Raw genomic sequence first — 21,854 nt, 5'->3', positions numbered from 1 at the left:
TCTTACTGAATCAGGCAGCACTCACTTCAAGTTTTCCAAACCTTATTCAGTGCTACTAGAACAGATGACCATCAGGCCTCTGGAAGAACTCCATTTTCTCCCACTGGTCTGCAGCTTCCCAGAAGTTCTTTAATTACTAGTTTTACAGACATGAAAGAAAAACACCTTGTTTTCATCTTCTCCCATTTCCTTAAATTGGCCCTTTTTCCTGTTCAGAATACATAGAAACATCTGTATCTCTACTGCTTTAGCTTTTTGCTCTTCTTGCTGTTTCAGTGTTCATCTGCTCCTCCAGTATCATTTATACTCACAAGCTGGTATTTGTAGAAATGCGTTTTTATTGTTTTAACAGAACCAAAGTAAGGTTGAAAACATATACAATACATTTTGGTTTATAAAGAAGGTTTTAGAGTGGTAAAACATTTCCAAGTGTCATCCATGGTGTTATTAAAATTTTTGCTATATTTCAGGTCTGAAGGCCAATAGTGTTCAAAAAAGCAGTAACTGCAAAAAGTGGACAAGTATCTTAGCTTCTACAAAACAGTTCAAGAACTTAAAAGCAAACATTCTGGAAAAATATCAAAGGCAACCACGATTGATAACTTTCCTGCAGACATTCCTCAATAAACAAAAAGTGATCTTTGGCATAAACAATTATGTATTAAAGGCATTATTAATATTGCATATCAGTGAAGCAACTCAAGAGTGATGCTAAAAAAAGAAATCTCAAAGCCTGAATTTAGGGAGGAAGGAGGAAATGTGAGAAGCATTGGAAAGTAATAGAGGAAGACTATTTAGAAAATCCCTTACAAATAACCCCTACCTATTCAGTGTTATTTACTATTAAATAGAAATTACTACATTACAATTATGTTAAAGATCTGGTATACACCAACCAAATGCGAGACATTCAAGTTAAGGCTCCGGCACCCCTTCCTTCCTCTTCCTGTTGCAGGTAATTACAGGAAGAGAATACTAAGAAAAGATCCTAAGTACCACGTAGGTCATAATAACCAGACACAAGGAGTGAATTAAAGACAACCACATGCTTTCCTTTGCTAAGATCAGTTTGAGGCAGATGTATTACAATCAGTTTAACTTCCCTTTTTAGACAACAGTGCAATGAAGAGGGAGGTTGGGGGACTAAGTCCAGGTGTACAGTCACTGTTGCAGACAGGTAAAGGACAATGGACTATGTTGTGTCTCTTCCTTCAAGCTGTTAAGACTGAAAAATTTTTCCAAGAGGGCACCTCTGTTAAAGATGGTTTGCTCATGCAACAATTTTCAGCAAATTAAGAGGGCATCGTGAAGTCAGTGCTGGTAGGGGCAGACGTCTGCAAGTGTACCTTGCAACTGTACAGACTTATTCTAAAACAGTAATTCTCCTTTCTGTCAAATGCCAACGAGAGAGAGAGGCATGTTCAATTATGGAAGAGTAAAAGCATCCCAAGTCTATTCTACTAGGAGAGGAGAGGGATTTTGTGAGGTTTTTTTCTTATTGTGTTTGTGTTTTGTTTTTTGAAGATACAACAAGACTTTGTTAAATTCAATATTCAACTTTAAGATTTTGAGCCTCCAAACGCCAACAACAGTAAAAATATCGTAGGATGTTTAGCATCAGGAACCACTGTTTGCTGGTAGCCATCAGATTACCTACATGTCCCTACAGTGCTTGGGTTTCAAAAAGTTTATCCACTGTTGGAAACAAGGGTAGCAAAGCAAAAGGGATTTTCTTCATTTAATATCTTTACCCTTTAGTTTCCACTTAGAGTGGCTGGAATAACATTAGATGGAGGGAAGATTTAAAAAGAAAAAAAAAGAGACTAACTGCCTGTGCTCATTTGGTTTTCAAAAGGAAAGAGCCAGCATGTGGCATTTTCTGGTACTGGACACGCAGCTAAAGAGAACCAAGACTTTTCAGCTCAATACATTACTGAACTGAGCAAAAAGCAAAGAGTTCCACAATTGAAGGTCTCCAGCCATAAGGCTCAAGCTGTCAACAGTGTGCCACTAACAGCCACTGCAAAGCATTTCAGTACAGTACAAGAGTTTCAGAATGCCCACCTATAGGATGACAGGAGGGTGACAGCGAGAGCTCCAGTTTTTACTAAAGTACTGTTGCCAGACAAAAATCAAAAGCAAAAAAATACCATTGCAAACATGGAATTTTAATCCTTACAGTTCACAACTTTTCTGCTGCACACCCCCCTTTTTAATTAAAAACCCCAAACCTTGCATCATCTTCACATCGTTTAAGAACAGCCAGCTAAAATCCTGTTAAGATTAATGTCTGTATGAATGATTGTCTCTAAAAAACTGCCCAGTAACCAATAGTGTCCTAGACTCTCAACACAAGCTTAAAGTGACATCCATGTTTTGTATCATCACATGGAAACTACTGGAATATACAGTGCATAAATGCAATGTGCTTCTGGAAGGACAGAATGCATGAGGATAACCTTCAAAAGCAAAAAAAAAAGTAAGAACTGTCTGCTGTTGGAAGCAATTTTGAGCTGTTTCATATCAAATGCATTCCAAAGACATTTGAAAAGCTTTCTCTTATGATTCATACCCTTATAATGGGGTATTAGCATAAGCTAATCTTCAGATCATGTATACAGCACCTTTTGCTGTTACTATATCGCTTCTGTTTCCAAAAAAAGGCTTTTTATGTTACAGAAAACAATACTTAGGTGGCAAGTGTTTATTGATACCATGGGGTCTTTCTGACCCAGCGAAGAGTGAATCCAGCATCTGTTCTTATCTTAATGGATGCTGCTTCAGCTTCTCTCACTGTTTCCTTGACAGATTGCATGAGATTCTGGGCATTATGAACCAACATCTCAGTTGCCTATCAAGAAACAAAAAGAGTGCCAATGCATTAGTAAATACCATGTTAAAGACAACAGCATGGAAACCCATTGTGTGCAAGGACTCCCAGTGCAAGCAGCTTATGTCAGTTTATTGCTGCCTTACACTATGAAAAAGTAAATGAAACAACTAGTCTCTGGAAACCAGCAATCATTATCCTGACTCACAACAAGACTTGACCATTTCTCACTGCATATTTGTGCAAAATCTAAATAAAATCTTAGTGTCTCCAAGTACAATAGTATCTCTCAGAAACCAAAACTAGGATTTCAACTGACAACTTCCATTTAGCAACTAACAGAAAGTACTGAAGGTGTTGTTGGAGAATAAATATTTTCACCACAACCCACCAGAGGGTGCCACGACTCCTCTAATGTCAAACCAGCCACAGTATTCGCAGAAGCAAGTTAGTTCATTGGCTTGCTTTTTACTGTTAATCAAGGAGATTAAGAAGTTGTTTATATAACAGTTTAAACCAAAGTAGCTTTTCTGGCTTGGGAACGTCTGATGTTCCTCTATTAAACTGTAGGTTTTGAGCCAGAAACCAAGCTCTGAAACTGAAATTATCTTCACTAAACAGCTGAGGTAGGCTTACAAACATCAAGTTCCCTGAATACCTCAGATATTCCATGTTACATATTTTTCTCCATACAACTCATCAACAATTCTGCACCACCATAATTTTTAACACCTCTTACCTGTTCTGACTCTTCATCACTGATGTTGGTTCTGCCCAGCATGGTAGCTTTGACAGTGGAGAGAATTTTCAGTTGTGTACTGATGGTTGGGATTCGCTCACAAACCTGAGGATGGGGATAAGACACTTCACATTGTTAACTGAACCAATACATAGTCTATTGTTTGTTGTTTTTTCAGATAAACTTAATTATTTTGTTTTACTATTAGATAAAGAACAATAATAATGGGGATCTTAACAATCCTCAAGACTTTCTAGCAAGTACTGAGATGATACTCTAATCTTATTTTACTTGCTTTGGAAAGTTTTGGGATGGAGTCAGCACTTTTGGCTTCCTCAAGGGTCTGCTTAGTTAGCAATGAGATTATGTACATTTGGCTGAGACTGAAAAAAACTGAGTATTACATTTCTGCTACTCTTCTTTAATACAAAGGAAGGAGTAAACAAACAACATTCATGGCACAGTATTTTTCAAAACATCTCTGGGCATCTTCCACCGCCACCCATAAACAAATCCTGACTTTACAGAATGTATATGGCCACAGGATCTAAAGATAGACATAGAACCAGACAAAACTTAACAAGCCAAGGAAAAATACTTGATTTATTGCCACAACTCCTGTGGCCACTCACACTAGGAGAGGAACAGAGGGAAAAAAAGTACAGGAGGCATTTACAAGTTAAATCATTACCTGCAAGAGGTTTGTTCTAATGCGCTTGTCAGTGCACTGCTTTGCCACCTCTTTGGCTAATCGAGTGACTTCATCTGATGCCTTAGCAATATCCTTTGCACACTGAATAAGGGCACGCTTGTTTCCACTACCTCCTCTCACCAGGCGTGACATCTCCGCCATGAGCAGCGCCATTCGCTTAGCAGCAGCAATGATGTCATTACCCTGAAGAGGACAACATGAGTTAGTGGTCATGCCAGGACAGAGGCCTCACAGAAGTCACAGCTGAATGGCAGCTTAGATTTTGGTAGCAACCCTTTCAAGAAATTAAGGATGAAAGAACCATTTGTGAACACAGAAGAGGTTTCTTCAAGGAACAGGAGAGATGTGTGGAAATTATGTGTCCTGGTTTGAGCCAGGATTAAGCCAATTTTCCTTTTACTCTTTTTTTTTCCTTCAGCAAGCTTTCTTTTAACTAGTAGCAGAGTGTTCCAACTAAGACAGATAACGCTGGAATGTTTTTCTAACTGCTGGGTCTTCAAAGTCACACCTTATACCTGCTGGCTCAGAGCTCAGATCTATGACATCCCCCCCTCCCCATAGGAAGCTGAATTAGTCAGACAGCAAAACTGGCCAGAGATATTCCATTCCATATCTCTACGTAAGCTCAGAGGAAGGTCAGAGATCACAGAAGACAACTTCCTTCTGCTTCTTCCCTTCTCTTCCATCCACGGCCCATGTCCGGGGAGGACTCCACCCATCCATCACCACCAACCCCCAGGCTGTGCATCTCCTGACCCTCATCACTCTCCACTTTTGTCCAGCAGCAGTCCAGAATTTCTCAGGACTGTTCGCAGCTCAGGGGATGCTGTGGGAGTTGCTGGGGGTGAGGGGAGGCGAGAGGCTTTTGCATATACCTGGATACATTTGTATAAAATTGTACACATTTTCTTATATTACTATTTAAAGCTGTGTAGTTTAGTTTTCAATCCAGCCAAGTCTCTCTCTTTCTCTCCTTCTCTGCCTGGCTAGGAGTGTGATGGGATCAAGAGCATTGTTATCCAACCTGAGTCAAACAGTGACATGTCTCTGACACTTTTCCTCCTAACACTCAGCAAAAAAAAGTTCACTTCAAAACTAGAAAAGAAGTGTTAGTTTGTCCATGGAATGAGAATTACTGCTCTGCTGGCTGGGTTTTATGAAAAAGCATGTTAGCATGTGAAATCCCAGATTTCCCAAAACCTGTTTTTTTTTAAAAAATCAATAAGTGTGCTAAATAGCTTGTTAAATCCAATAGCACTGATTAAGTTAAACTGTGTAGTCTTAACAGTTGAACATAAAGTTCAGTGGCATCTGAAACTGAAGTTGTTAGAGCATCAGCTATGCTGCTATAATGCTAACATAAATGGAGGAGAATCTGTAACATACACAACTTTTGTCACAAGTAATATGGAAATGGATGCAACTTCTTTTTAACTTGGTCATTGAAAAAAAAAAAAAAAAAAAATCTTCCTTTTTGACTAAATCTCCCTCTTTAAAATAATGCTTCCAGGAGAGAAGAACATGATCATTTACAAGATAATCCAGTGTTTCTTATATTAAAATCCAGGTTTCTTGTACATCAAAATTAGTCACAGAAATACTTCACAAAAATATTAGAAACATTAAGTACGACCAAGACAAAACCATTTCTTATACACTGTTCCAGAGAGAAACCTAGTGCAAGGAAAAAAACAAACTTAAGATGATCAACTGTTAGTAGTCTGTTAGTATATTTAGATTCACTTGGGTGGAAAGTTGTTAGAGAAGTAAACCATCTGGTGTTGTGAAGCATTCCTATTGTGCATATTAAACATTAGCAGAGTGAGTTTAAATATTAGTACACTCTTTCCTCAGTATAATGCCACAATTTAAGACCAATGAAGTCTGGAGCAAAAAATGCACAGCAAGAACCCAACTTAGCAAATGTATTCTCTATCTCTGTGCACATACTTCCATGACTCACTACTAGCAAGTTCAAGAAGATACCCCAGATACTTTACAGATACAGCTGACACAAAAAGCTGAACTACTCATTACCGTGACCTAATAGCTAAACAGTTTGCTAGTATAATCAGTTAGGATGCAAATGACATAACACAAAGTTTTTCCATGTTTTCACGGAGGAGGATCAAGAAATTAGGACCAGTGTCATTTACGAAGCTCTCTAACAAGTTATCCAAGCATCAGAATCTGAAAAGGACAAGAACATTTTAAAAGCCCTTTTTATTAAAATAGTTTAGTGTATCTATCTATGTAAATATACACACACATACATACACACCCCCCAACCTTTGTTTGTTATGCAGCACCAACCTCATTTTTTGCAGCATGCTATAAAAAGTGACCAGTCTTGCAAGCATTTGTGCTTAGACAGAAGAGACAGGCTACTTGTGAATGTCTGAACCTCATGTTAGGTTTTTTTCACTGGTTTCATATAAATATGTCCATTCAGCAGCTAAGAGCATTCAGTGCAGCTTCCTCATAAAATAATTCTCTCAAAACCAGCATTTGCAATACAGCCGAGTGCAAGCCAGCAGACAGACACATCCTCTCAGATAAACACTGCCATACAAAGCCATTCCTTGTTTGAAGGTATTTTAATTCATGGCATCAATGGAGACTAAGCACAATATACACGTTAAATGACTTCTTTAATGGTGTGTACTCTGCTGTATCTGAAGTCATTAAGAAACCATTAACCATGGCTTCCCAGGTAGCCCATATGAATGGGAAAAAAAAGAACAATGGGGAGGGAAGGCAACCCCTATTACAATTTGAAACCTGCCATAAAAAAGAACAGGGAGAGGAAGCCTTTGACAATTAATAGGTGATCCAAATCAAGCTTCAATCTAGCACTAACAGATCTAGCAAACTTGTGAAGCCAGTCTCAGTCCTTAAAATGAAGTGCAGACACACTTGTTCATTCAAAATGGTGGGGCCCAGCACGAATCAAGAGTGATGCAAATGTGTCAGCGTTCCAAATGGCTGGATGCACACAGATCAGTCACCGGGGAGACTCAGGAGTACCTTACTAGACCACTTGGTTGCTTCCCGATGTAGAGACTGAGCAGCAGCCAGAATGGGCTGGTTAACAGGCTGATTGGTTGGCATTAACAGCAGCTCAGGCTCGTAATCATCTTCTATGTCAGAGGGGAGAGTGAATTCAACATCTGCATCATCCTCCTCATCTATATCTACACCAGCCTCAGCCGCTTCATTAATCACAGTCACATCAGGCTTTGCAGGTGGCAGCAAGGGTGGAGAAAGGGGACAGTTAATACAAGAAGCAGAATTTCGTAGAAGAGCATTAACTGAGCTGTTTTAGTGACCAAAACATCCTCTTGGCCTCCCAGGATCTGACAAGGCAGAGCTAGGATGAGGCCAGAGGAAGGAGAAGGAACACAAAAGGAAACAAACACTTGACCTGCGAACCGAAGTTACCAAGAATATTAAGTTACAATTCAAAGATGCAACAACATATTTCATCCAAGCATACAGCTTCTACAGACAGAGGCTGACTTGCAGAACGACATTTTTCTGGCAAGACAATGGTGACATGAACAGAGTTGCTGCTGCAACAAAAGCAATTTTGACTGCATAGAAGCAGGCACAGCAGCTGATGACTGGTGTTTATGCAGATAGAAAGCTTTGTATGAAAGCCCACTCATATACACGTGGTCAAAACAAACAGCAGCAGGATGACAGGAAAACCACTAGACACTGCTTGCTGAAGAGTTAAAAAAAAGATGGGATAGGAAACACTGAAGAAGCAAGTGCTGAAGTACCACAGATAACATGAAAAACAAGAAAACTGAGATATGAAAATGTGATACCTTAATGTTATTACAGTTCTTAAAAACTGAAACAGAATTAGTAGAATAAGAGAATTATGATACTGTTTTGCCACAATATGTTCTATCTATTCACTTAAAAAAAAAAGGATTCAAGCAAATATATTGTTTTAAGTTGGAACACAAGGGAGAGGTCTAACAATACAAGCATTTATAGCATTCTATAAGTTTACTCACTATACTTCTTTGACTAAAGCCAAGTGTGATATAAGTCAAACTACCCATAACAAAATCTGTCTTTTCAACTGTTTTGCTTAAGATATGGTCTTTTATAAGAAAAGCATCTGCATCAACAAAAACAAAGAAGTTTTGCAAAAAAGTTGTAACTTGTATATATTGCAAAACCAACTCCTCTTCTAAGACGTCTTCTATTCAAGACTATATCTAATGAAAAGTTTCCAAATATCTGTCATTCTCTGATTCATACAAACGAGGGCGAAAGAAAAGGAAAGCTCAGGCAATAGTGCTCACTTTGTGGTCCTTAAGAAAAACGGAGTACAGAAAAGCCCAGAGTCTGCTCAGAGAAGAGTAGTTTGTGTAAAGAAAGAAAAAACAAATTTAGTAGAAATCTCAGAAGAATTAAGAACTTAACCAAAATTATTTTTAAGACTAAGTACTTGCTCAGCTCCCCTTCAAACATAACACATGGTAAAGTACCAGTAGACTACTGAAGACAGTTGACACAGTGTACTGTGATTTAGCATGAGCTAGACCTTACATTTCTGTCTTTTCAAATCTAACCTGTATTCCTCAGCAGCACTGTCCATCTCTCCCTCCTCCACCCAATAAGTGACTCCAGATAGGTTTTTAAACTTCTTCCTCTCAAAACATACTATCACAATACCTGCACTCTTATTTCTAAGAAAGATCTAGAAAGATAAACACTGTTAACTTACTGATTTGTTGGTGTCAAATTAAATGAATGCCAACAAAAATAGTGGTTTATAACTTAGAGACACAAGGCTTCCATCTCTTTCATAACCAGCAAGGAGTTTTAAGGACTGCTAGGACAAGGGGTAATGGGTGTAAATTGGAGCATAGGAGGTTCAAGGTGAATATCCGAAAAAATTTTTTTACTGTGAGAGTGACAGAGCACTGGAACAGGCTGCCCAGGGAGGTTGTGGAGTCTCCTTCGCTGGAGACATTCAAAACCCACCTGGATGCGTTCCTGTGTGATGTGCTTACTCTAGGTGGCCCTGCTCTGGCAGGGGGGGTTGGACTAGATGATCTTTCGAGGTCCCTTCCAACCCCTAGGATTCTATGATTCTATGCTTCTTGACTTTCAGAAATAAGTATTTTAACAGTTGCACTACTTAATTTATAATGTATATAGTACTGTCACAGGACAAACCAGGACAAGTACATACAAGTAATTTAGTAAGGATGTATTAAAAACATTTTATATTACCTACTGTATATTGTGAAGTTACCCATTTTTGGGATTCAAACATAAAAACACTCTAAGGAAGCCAAAATTATGGTTTCTGGCCCCAAAACTACCTTCTGAGATTAATACATTCCAGTTTAATACAGATTAATACAGTCCTATCCCTTTAGTAATATCTATGTGTTCATTATAACTAGAATTTTGTGGGGGGAGAAATCAAGCTTTTCATTTTATAGAAAAAACAATTAAACAGATTTGCAGAAGGTCTGTCTTTTAATCTTTACCTCCAAAACATATTTTCCTTAAGCATAAAGCACTGAAGTCCATTCTGTAAGCTATTCAAGTTTATCTTCTCATACACTATCCCATTCAGTGGAGGAAAAAAAAATGAGATTTTAAAAGCCAAATTCTGACCTTAAATTTATACCTAAAGAAGCCTAAGTCCCACAAGTTTTCTCTCAGTTGCTATCAAAGTTAAAATTTGGATGTTTGGGGGTAAAAGACTGGAAAGCAAAACAAATTTATTAGCATTTATAAAACTGATGAGTTCACGCTGCTTAGTCATAGCACTAAAATGGTAAGAAAATGAAAGATTTTGGCCTTGGCAGCAAGTGTGACTCAGTACACAAATTAATGAGAGGAGGCTATCTATATATGGTCACTTTTGCTATCATAAATGCACCGGATGAACTGCAAAGTAACTTGCAGCTCCCTCCAGAATTAAGACCAACCAGCTTATGATCCCTGCAGCTGGTATCTGCAATATCCATGCAGACCTTTCACAGTCACTTAAACATAGCAATCAGCTTGGCAGCCTAGAAAGGCACATGTGTTAGTGGCTCTCTAGGCAATACCAGAATCAAGGATCACTAACAGCTTAGCATACAAGGCATATTTGTGTTGGGAGGTATGTTAATGAAGCATTCTAGCAATTAGAACAGCTGACCCTAGTTCACTCCAAACTTGAAAGGGTTTCTAATTCCTCCTATGACAGTCTTTTTATTATTTGATCTATAAAAGATGGTCTCTGTCATTGAGATAACTGACTCTGGACCAAATACATTGATGCTAAAAACAAAGTTTAAAAAATTCCTTTTAGCATAAGACACTTGTAACAACTTCTTACCTTGCTAGACCATTTGCGGGCTTCATCATGCAACTGCCTAGCAGCCATCATCATGGGCTGATTAATAGCTTCTCCTGCTTTCTGCTCTGGGAACTCTTCATCCTTTTCTTCAGGTGGTGGTGGTCTGGGTGGGGGAACCTCACCTTCTGGAAGTGGTGGTTTTGGAGGAGCAAGCTCATCTGTCAGCTAAGAAAGGCAGAAATCTTATTCAGTAGAATAAAATATTACACAGATTAAGTAAAGGATGGTGTCATGCCAAGACATGAATACATGAGCTCATGCCTATGTCCAATTTTGCAAGAGAACCATGTTAAAGAACATGCACTTTTTTAGGCTCTTCTTCTGAAAGCTAGGTCAGTATTTTTTGACTTGAGGATACTTGTATGCAAGGCTTGCCAGATGCTGTATTTTACTTCTAAGGAATCAAAATATTCTCAAGTAATTTCAGTGCACAATCCACAAGTTGTCAGTGACAACTGTATATTGTATTACAAACTATGCTACACTTACATGAAGCTGCTCAAGGTCAGGAGGAGGAGGGGGAAAGTCTGGCTCTTGAGGCTGGAAGGCTTCTCTGACTTTGGCCACAGCTCCTAGAATTTTGTATCCAGAATCCAAGAAACTCTTCTGCAAACCTGAACAAAAATCCCATTACCATTTTAATAGCTTTTTGTAATATTCAAAACTGCAACACTATCCCAAAAAAATTACATCTATAACATGCTGTACTGAATACACTTACATGTGTGAAAAAACTAAGTTACAAACATGTAAGTCCACTGAAAAAAAACCCAGTAGTTTTTAACATTAGAGTCATATGGACCCCTCAGAGTTCAAGAAGGACAGGGAACTGCTAGAAAAAGTCCAGTGCAGAGCCACAAAGACAATTAAGGGAGTAGAACATCTCCCTTATGAGGAAAGGCTGAGGGAGCTGGGTCTCTTTAGCTTGGAGAAGAGGAGACTGAGGGGTGACCTCATCAGTGTTTACAAATATATAAAGGGCGAGTGTCAGGAGGACAGAGCCAGGCTCTTTTCAGTGATGTCCAGTGACAGGACACGGGGCAACGGGTACAAGCTGGAGCACAGGAGGTTCCACATAAATATGAGGAAAACTTCTCACTGTGAGGGTGACAGAGCATTAGAACAGGCTGCTCAGAAAGGCTGTGGATTCCCCTTCTCTGAAGACATTCAAAACCCACATAGGTGCCTTCCTGTGTGACCTACTCTAGGGGTTCCTGCTCTGGGAGGGGGTTGGACTAGATGATCTTTCAAGATCCCTTCTACTCCCTAACAACCTGTGATTTCCATCATGCATGAAATAAAGCCTAGGCTGAGTAACAGTCACTATCAATATCTGAAGTAATACCCAAAACAACTTTCAGAAAAGATAATGTAATATTTTCTTATATAAAGTAGTACTACTGATAATTTGCAACAAATAATTCTAACAGATTATGAAATCTCATAATAAACTAAAACGCTGAATCCTTTACCCTTGAATATGCCAAAGGTCTTAGACTGCATTTTAAAGAGCAGAACTCAGCAGTTAGTGGTGTGACCTTTGATTTCACTATTCTGGGATTTAAGTGTACACAAAACGCACATAAAAGGGGACAGACGTGTACAAGACAAAATGAGAACTACATTGCATCTTCTTCAGCTAGTAAAAAAACAAATTAAAATCAGCTGACTGAATCCTTACCAGGATCAGAAATGTTTCCTGCTACTGCTTTAGCATCCATTACCATTGGTGATATAGTTTTGCTTAGCTCATCAGAAGCTGCTTTAACAGCCTCACGGAATTTTGGGTCTTCTGAATTTTCAACTTCCCGTTTTGCTACCAGTAGGATGCGGTTTGCTCGTCTAGCAATGCTGGTGGCACCAGCTACCAGCATCTGAGGTTGCATGTTGGCCATTGCAACTTTACATTTATCAAGATCTTTCTTAATAGCCTCTTCTGATGCATCCAGCAGAGATTTAGTATCAATGGCTTCATCCACCAACCCTAGAAGAAAAGATAAACACATCAATATTCTAGTCTCACCTGTAGAAAGGGTATTTGGCATTTCAGAGCCTGTCCACAACCAGAAAAGTAAGTACTCGCAAATTAGAAGTGGGGATGGGTGAAAGGGGGCATGGAAATCATGTGCCATCAGCCCAAACAGAATCAGAGGAAAATGGATACCAATTAATTAGTTAGCCACAAGTGTCACCTTCAACAACAATTCCTACTTTACCTGTCATTTTTTCTACATTATCAATCCATTGGTTTTTCATGGTCTCAAAATGTTCATAAGCAGCTTGATTTCCAGGATTTCTTAGAAGGATACGAGCAGCTGATACTACCTGTCAATGGAAAACATTTTTAATTATGGAAGTACCAGTATACAGCATCACATACTCCTGAAAACATGACTGCTCTTTCAGGACTGGATGGGTAGCTTCTCGTTTGGAGAAATCAGTTTAGCATCTTGCTGCTTGAAGATTTACAGTGCTTCTGGACTTTGACAATACAAATTATTTTTTTCTGGAACTTCAATTATGTGCTAGTGTATCTTAAAGGCACTTCTTGAAAGCACTTAAGTACAATACTCATTATAGCACCAAAATGTTAGATGGAATATTCATTTTCAGAGAAAAAATGTTTTCCACTTACATATTTTACTAAACTTCTAAGTAATTTTGCTTCAACAGTAAGTCACTAACACTTCAGTCCAAAAGTTGAAGAGTATGACATGTCACTTAATCAGTTTGTTCTACACGGTATCATATACACTAATATTGCCATTCCCCTTTAACAATGTCAGTGCTATGTTGCTCAGTGGCATTAACCTATTCCTCTGAGAACAGAAGCATAAAGAACATGGCACAGAAGTCAGCCTCAACCCTTTTAATAGCCCTGCAAGACTAAGAAAGCAAACCTGTGGGGTCAGCTCCCTGGCTGATTTCACCGTTGCCTGGATGCCCTCCACAGTAGATTTATTTGCAGTTCCAACTGCAGCTGCTTTTTCTGCTGTAGCTCCCAGTCTGGCAGCATGGTTTTCAAAGTTTGCTGCTCTTTCATCAAATACCTACTTGTCACAAGAGAAAAAACATTTCAGAAGCCTAACTTGCCAAACACAAGGCACAATTTCTTTTAAGTCAGATGCCAGAGGCACCATCGTAACATCCAAACTTCATTCTTCTGAAAGGATGCAAGAGGACACAAAAGCTTTGAAGCTATTTTTTTTAATCTTGACATTACCAGACTTTATTCTGTACTAAATCACTTGGGAAAAGGGCACTACCCTACTTTATAGCTTTGAGGTTTTAAAGTGCAATAATTCCTTGATTATTCAAAAAAAGTGTTGAAACTATTTTAGCTTGTAAAGATTGATCTTCAACCCTATAATCCAAATAACTATTTTGAAAATAAATATAGAGTTTTACCCTAAAAATTGAAGGTTTACATTGGAAAAAAGTTGCATCCTTCGACAGTCCTTGGTTATTCAAGGCACAGAGGACTTTGAAAGAAAGCTATCCTGTCAAAGCCAAATTCACCAAAGCTGTGGGAATAATTTTGATCATGTTCACATCAGCTAGACAAACAGAGCTGCTGGACACAGTTTTAGATACTTCATATGCAGCCAGTAGCATTGAAGTATAGGAAATATTATCCAGTAAGAGGTTAAATCTGATGATAAGTCTCAGTGTGAATTTAACTACTGTAATCAGCTTATAGAAGATGGATATATATACCATCGAATAACTAATCTGACTGTGATTTTTGCGTAAGAGTTTCTAGCATGCTGAAGGCAATACAGTATGAACATCACAGGGAGAGATCTTTGACATTTCTTGACATCAGGGACAATACAGTTCCCAGGGATATACAGCACAATTCACCATCTCCAAGAGGCCAGAGAGATCTGCATGGCAATCATTATGCTGTCAGAATTAATAAGCACATAACATAAGCTTGAGAGAAAACAAACAAGTCACTTTTCAAAATAACAATTCATTTTTCAAAATACCAATCCAGGTAAAACTAAACACTAACTGAAGCTTCACATGGGAAAAAGACCACCTGGGTATACTTGCCTCTTCTCTATTAGGAGCATCAGAGGGAGCAGTGGCTGCTACTGCTAACAATTTAATAGGGGTTGTGGTGTCACTAAAAACATCAGAAACCTCCTGGGTCATTGCCTCTTGCATCTGTGTTTTAAGATCCTGAAAAAGAAGGAAAACTATTGGCACACGATACAGCAATATTAAGTTTCTAGTGTTTCAAAGCCCCTAAAACCTCTTCTTGGAAAGAAAAAGAAAAAAAAAACACAACTAAATAAAAAAAAAGAAGCCCATTACAGTAGTAGCCATTATGGTAAAGCCATCTTGAAAGCATGATCACTTTTTACTTCATTTGAAATACAAGAAGTTTACATATCACTCATAGAAGCAGCATCAGAAGCAATAAAAAGGCACTATTTCAGATCCTGCCCCTCAAGTTTGCAATGCTAGCCTACTATTTTCTTTTAAAAGGAGACTTGAATGTTACTTCTAAATTGTCCATTTGGAATTAGGCCCTATGGCACAATACCAAGGTCTTTCTACAAAGTTTGTGTTAAGCATCTCAGCTTAGGGTTTTTGCTGCACTTCGGTTTTATTGCACTTGAACAGAGGAGTGCAGTGGAGCACATCATGTATTTCACTGCCCAAGAGCAGACTTTTACCTTCAGTGAGTCCTGAAGCTGAGCAGCAATTGCCCTCGCCTGAGGAGATTCTCCCTCCCCTCTTGCTGCAAGGTCAGCTAGCTGAGCAGCCAGCTGGTCTACACGGTCACACTTGGCAAGCATGTCTTGACGATAAGGTCCCATCATGACATTGGCTAAACGACGACCTTCTGCAACCAGACCCCGAATTGCTGCCTGACCTACAGTGGATGAAGTAATGTTGCATTAACATACAGTGCAGCAAAAAACTGCAAGCCTAAATCAGATGCACCATGAAGTATGTGACACTTGAGAATTCTTGGTTTTTAAAATACCTTTCTAAAGGAGGTGGAAAGTATCTCCTGCAGTTTGAGTAATAGCAATTCAAACTCACCAGTTTGTTTTTTCTTATTAAAGCAACTGTGGCTAGAGATGCATCCTTTTAACTAGGGTGGCCTGAAAGAACTCAACTATTGCAGTTGTCAGGCATTTCTTGACCACAACAGAAAGCACCTGCATATTTCTAGTACTGCAATTAATTTCCACATCATTAAAAGTCATTAGAAGATGAGCAGGAAGAGGGGGAGAAAAGACAAGTAGAAAACCTAAATGAAAAAGCAGAATAACCTCTCCCAGGATTCTAGAAATCATGGGTAAAAAGTATCAAGTGTCCAGGATATGAGGGGGAGGAGACACCTTACAAAGTCTCTACAATGTGTCAAAACTTTTTCTGAAAAAACCCCCATCTTTATAATGGGCAATTTCCTTCACTCCCTTACAGAAGCTTCCTGTTCTTTCACAAGAATATGGTCCTCTGTTCTTTCAATAATACTAAGTCATCTTCTTTAAAGAAGTCATGGTATATTAAGACCATTAAAGATTTTTAAAGAATCATTTTAAGCTAATGCTAACACACAAGTAATCCAAGCTTATCACCAAGCTCAAAATTAACTACAAGAAAGTTGCCACAGAACCTAACTATCCCAGAAACACTCAGCACTGCCACTGTTATTTTGGAAAGTTTATTAGGGTAGCTAAGTCTGGTACTGTCACAGTGTTGCAAGATGTCAATATTTTAGTAGCTAACACTTCAGTAGCCTCTCATGTGTCAATAAAATAAAATGCACATTCTGCCTTGTTACTTCAAAATTCAGTTGGTGTTGAAGCACTAACCTGGGATAACTGCAAACACAATTATTTTTTATGATCATTCCAACTGAAGAACATGGGATTAATTTCAAATCAATAGCACTGCAAATACAAGGCCAAGTTCTACCAAAAGTGCTGTCCCGACTGAAAAGAGTAATATTTGATTTTTATTCTCAATATATCCTCCCTATAGGCACATTGTGAAGTGCCAAAGCAAGTCAAAGACAGTTAAAGGAAAAAAAATATGTACAATGACATCTTAAAAGTAGCATTTTTTTATTAAACTAGAAAGATTACAGTTATGGGACATGACAGATTTCTACACATACTTTTGTCTTATGTACTATTCCAGCCATTTATTAAATTCTGTAGTACATGTCCACTGTTGAGGAACTTCAGCTCCTTCAGCAAGCTTTCAGTATGTATGCAAACCTCATGATTAATTAGGCACTTATGGGCTTCAAGGGCAATTTAAGTTACCTTTGCTTATTTTCAATTAGAAATACTAAAAATTAAGTTAAGCATTTGAGCTTTTTTGAGCCAACCACCTCACAGTTTACTATGTTCAAGAGGAACACGGAAATTAGGAAGGTTTTCAGCCACTGCCAAAATATCTCAAGAGACCCATCTACTGCCATCTTGGTCATCTCATTCTGTGTGCAATCTGCTCATCAGGAACTGTCAAAACATATCACTCTAACACTCAGTCTAAAATATTGCATATAAATTTGTATTTCATAAGTGTCCAAGATACCAACATCACTAAACCGTGAATTCAAGGATCTGTCACTCATTATTCACACAACAGAAGTTACCTTGACAGACAGGAACACATGTGAGAAAGGTATTGAAGGTTGGCAGTTATACTACTGCTTATAAGGCATGTTACCACTCATTATTTGCATTGCTCAGACTTAACTGCTATCAATATAACTACTGAATCCCATTGGCAAGCTTGATCCACCTACCTGCAAGAGCATCAGAAGCAGCTAAATAGGAAATTTCAGAACTAGTGAACGATAAGCTCTCCAGGGAGCAACACTGAATCATCATTATAAGCTTGCTGATCGCATGCTTGGATTCTAAGATCACCTCTTTTGATTAGGAAGCATTCTCCACAGATAGCCCAGGAACCATAGAAAATATATTTTCAGCTCAGGTTTGTGAGTGTTTTTCTCCATTCTGAAGGATGCAATTACTCAACTTGCTGGAGCAGGTATAAATTAAAATTTGAGATAACGTATTTCCATCAAAAGAGCAACAATTAGTCTAAAGTTTAGCTGTTCTACAGCACGTTTCCTTTTTCTTCACTAAAGTTTTTCTTTCCAGAAGACAAACACAGAATCATGGGCCAGCTTGACTAAAAAGTATTGCTGCCAGAGCTTGGCTATCAATCTCCAGTCACAAATGAGAAGCGAAGAAATTCCATGCATTCCCAGCATGTCAGGAGCAATAGTTTCAGTCTTAAAAATTACTAACATGTTTAATCATAAAACTGTGGAGGGAAGAGCACACACAAACACTTACCTACTCCCCGATCAGCAACTGTAGGATTGTCTATCCACCTTTGAGCTTGCTCAATCTTGCCCTCCAAATGAACAGCTGCCTTAACCGGCCTTGTATTCGCTACAGCCCTGTTTGTTTTGGACTGCAAGTTCTGAAGTGATGTAGCTATTTGCTTAGCCAATGTACGGGCCTCAGGAGAGTCACCTTTCCCACTAAAAATTAAAGAAGGTATAGTCATATAAAGATCACTCATAGCTAGATCCAAATTCAGCAGGAACAATGAAAGGTACTTCATCTTGTTAAGTAAGGTTAAAATTAGCACTTGAATTTCAGAATAATGCAGATCTGTCATCTGTAAATCTCCACCTCACACTTCTCTGCTGTGGTACCTGGGTACAACATACATCCAACACAGTACTGAGGTGGGAAAGGGCATAGTACTGTCATTGATTACTCAGCTATGACTTGCATTTCCCATACCCATGGCTGTCTTATAAGCAACTAAAATAATGCCAGACAGATGACAAGCAGGAAAGTAAGCAGCAACAGGCCCAAGGCTAGGTGTAAACATGAAGAGGTATCATGTTAAGACCCACAGCAGCTCAATCTCAATGAAAATATGAGTAAGATCAAGTGTCTAACTAATGAAGAAATAAAAATATTTATCTCCATATTGCAACTGGTCATAGATTAAGACCACAGTTTATATAATAACTGTTTCTTCACTTCCACTCTCAAGTATCCTATTCACGAAAGAGATACAGAAATACAATTTCTTAAAGTTACAAGGTTTTTTATAGTTTGCAGTAACAACTTAGAGCACCGACACTAATTCAAGTAGTAGATATTTTGTCTTGCCATTCAGCAAACTGCTTAAACACTGATGACATTTGTCAGCAAATAAAACTTAAATTCCACATTTTCCTGTTCCTTTGAAGCACTTGGACAGTATAAAGGAACTCACTTTAGGCTTTAGTTTGGCTGTCAAATATTCCATAGGCAGTATAAAGTAAATATTTTCTAGGTAATACAACTCTACTCTTTTTTTGAGGAAGATAATACCAGTTGGATTTTGAGACAGAAATAGTTAGGTTGAAGCATTAAAAAGGATGCTCTATTTATAAACTAAGTTTTTTAAAGGATGTTAAAATGTTAGCTTCCCCCCACCCCTGGACATGAACAATTCTTTGCATTCAGTTTTTACTAAAGGCAGGATAGCAACTCAAAAGTACAATATGCCCATTCCCTGTTCTTGAAGAAAAATAATCTATATTCTGATTTCATTCAGCACTTAGAACTGCAAATTAAAGTAATTCAAATAAATTAATGGTGATAAAACTAATACATACTGTCGTCGCAGATCTGACAGCTTAGCTGTCAAAGCAGAGATTTCACCCAAGGAACGAAGGATATCATCTCTTTCTTTAGGTTCCTCACATAATTCTGCAACTTTCCTTGCTTCAGCCATAATTCCCCTAATGTGTTCTTCTCCTTCACTGCCCCCATTAGGATCTGCAAGCCAATTCTTAATACAAAGAAGTTGTGTACAAGTGAGGATCAACAGTAATATTATTTCTATAGACACTTGTTAAACAAAAAATAAATACCAATAAAGCTTTTAAAAAGTATTAAATAAAGTTTTGAAAGACATTTTGTTTATTAGATACCATGAAGCTGTTCTATTGTCAGATTTTCTGTTTTGAAAAAGATTTCAAATCCGATGAAATCTACCCAAGGATTTGTCATTATCTCCTTCCCTCCAATACCTGCCAACAATATTTTCAGAAGTAAATTTTAAGTATCGGCTTTAGAAACTCACCTGACTTTCAGAAAAAAATTCTGACAGGTGCTCTTATGCACAGTGTGGCACCCTAAAGAGCTCTTTCTAAAAAGTCTCATAATAATTTATTTTGAAATATACTTAAAAATATACATTAGTATTGTAAATATATACACATACACTTAGATAAAGTATACATAGAAGGTTCAGTATTTGACCAACATCTTAATCACTGGGTAATAGGCTGACCATTGAGGAAGATTAAGAGTTAAAAAAAAATAAAAGGATTGATTTATAGGAAAAATATTTTCACCAACATTGTCTTACATTTGTCATGAACATGTAATGCTAAACCCCGAAGTCCACTTCCCGAGCCCAAGGAAAGGGCGCTGATTTTACCCACCGGCAAATATGCGCTGCCAGAAACTGTTTTAATAAAATCAGCTTATGTCCAAATTAAGGGCTTTTTCTCTTTAATTTCATAACCTTGAGATTTTTAGCAATGCTAAAAAGAATTATGAAAAAATGTCATAAGCTTTAATAAAACTCACAGCACCCTTTAAATTACTGAAGATTTTCCTTTATAAAATCAAATATCCCCTCTATCTTCTTAACAAATAACTGCTTTGTGTTTGGAAAGAAATACAATAGTCAGCTCTAATGTAATTGTGTTCTGTAGTATTTATTAAATCATTAGTGGTACCTGGGCAGCATCAATCTTCTTTGCAATTGCCTGCTTAGAGTTGGTCATGGCCTCCAATTTGCGGGCTGCATTCTCCACTTTGGCAGTGAGCAAATCCAGACCTTGTGACACCTGCTGTGCTTTCTGCATAGCCATGGGTGTAGCACCCTGTCCTCTGCCCAAGACAAGAAGAGCATCACAGATTCAGCTCTGGATTGAAAAAAGCTCTTTTCTAATGGAGACACAACAAAAACTGTTTATGAGCACTCCCAGCAATTATTTCAAGCGATACAGTATTTAATCAGATTTTTTTCCCCTGGGGGGGAAAAAAAAAAAAAAAAAAAAAGAAAAAAAAGGACAACAACTGAGGAGAAACACCACAACAAGAAGAGTTTAAAACTGAGAGTCTATTTTCCCCTTTCCAGGATTTGACATCTAGAATACTCAGAAGTGTCACAAAGTAAGGCTGTTTGAGGGTTCCATTGAATACCCAGGGCAAGGCCTGGTATCTACTCATTTATAGATTGCTGCACATCAGTCAGAAGCTGCAGGAGCTACAGTAATTGGGGTATATCCTCTTTGGAGGACAGACTTAACAGTAGAGTTTAATAATTCAACTCTGCTTAATTTGGAGGCAAGTTAAGTGTCTGACATTAAACAAACTCTGAATTATCTATGTGACCAGCTTTGCTCATCATGTTTTAAATTTAATATTTCACATATTAAAACATTATTCTTATCAGAAGGGACTGAAGTAAAAAGGGTAAAACACAGTTACTGGCCTGCTTTCCTACAGGTTAAGAAACATTAGGAAGTGTTTTAATAGAAATGGAGAACTGTCCAAGAAAAATAATAGGTTTACCTTGCTCGGAGGTCAGCCAGTTGATCAGTCATCTGGCCCAGTGTTTTACATGTTCCCAGAATTTCTCTGCGTTCTTTGCCTGCACACAGCTCTCCTGCTTTTCCAGCTTCATCAAGGATCTGCCTTATTGCTTGCTCACCAGCATCCCCTAAGACACAGAATCAGTTAAGGAAACAAACAAGACACTCCTTGACATGTACAAGTAAACTGCTAATCTCATATCCAACATTAGGTTCAGCTGTGAGGATACATATATCAAAAACTATGAGACACACCCAATGTGCTAGTTATAATGGGACAGTATTTCCAAAAGAATATAGCATAACCTTATTGTGTATTATGTGCCATGTATTTCAAATAATTTAATAATTCTGCTATCATAGCTTAATTTCCATAAATACTCAATTTATAGAGTACGCAATTCAGGCTGAGAAGGGAAAGAGCAACACGGCAATATTAATGTAGCCTCAACTTCAGCCAGTTGCACATGTGTCTTGATTTTGGCAAAAGAGGATGCAAGAACAATATTCTTTTTACTTGCA

General features: G+C 38.1%; 1 protein-coding gene across 3 annotated transcripts in view; it reads right to left on the bottom strand.

Moving 5' to 3' along the window:
- Positions 1-318: 318 nt before the first annotated feature.
- The window catches only part of VCL (vinculin), a 60,037-nt gene continuing 38,501 nt past the window's right edge, over positions 319-21,854 (bottom strand). For 2 of the 3 annotated variants that reach the window (XM_051616384.1, XM_051616382.1), the window contains exons 8-21: positions 21,313-21,460; positions 20,472-20,625; positions 19,338-19,513; positions 18,010-18,200; positions 15,355-15,554; positions 14,726-14,854; positions 13,567-13,716; positions 12,883-12,991; positions 12,348-12,650; positions 11,156-11,280; positions 10,646-10,831; positions 4,261-4,464; positions 3,570-3,674; positions 319-2,851 (exon numbers count right to left, since the gene is read on the bottom strand). In XM_051616384.1, the coding sequence (XP_051472344.1) occupies positions 2,705-2,851; positions 3,570-3,674; positions 4,261-4,464; positions 10,646-10,831; positions 11,156-11,280; positions 12,348-12,650; positions 12,883-12,991; positions 13,567-13,716; positions 14,726-14,854; positions 15,355-15,554; positions 18,010-18,200; positions 19,338-19,513; positions 20,472-20,625; positions 21,313-21,460 (2,327 nt within the window). In that variant the 3' untranslated portion in view covers positions 319-2,704. Of the gene's footprint in view, positions 2,852-3,569; positions 3,675-4,260; positions 4,465-7,308; positions 7,519-10,645; positions 10,832-11,155; positions 11,281-12,347; positions 12,651-12,882; positions 12,992-13,566; positions 13,717-14,725; positions 14,855-15,354; positions 15,555-18,009; positions 18,201-19,337; positions 19,514-20,471; positions 20,626-21,312; positions 21,461-21,854 lie in introns of all 3 variants that reach the window. The other variant, XM_051616385.1, reaches the window with a different exon arrangement.

This window comes from Apus apus, chromosome 4 (genome assembly GCF_020740795.1).
Source record: "Apus apus isolate bApuApu2 chromosome 4, bApuApu2.pri.cur, whole genome shotgun sequence".
NCBI lineage: Eukaryota > Metazoa > Chordata > Aves > Apodiformes > Apodidae > Apus > Apus apus.
The sequence above is the reverse complement of the archived record's forward strand: the minus strand, read 5'-3'. Positions and strand labels throughout refer to the sequence as shown.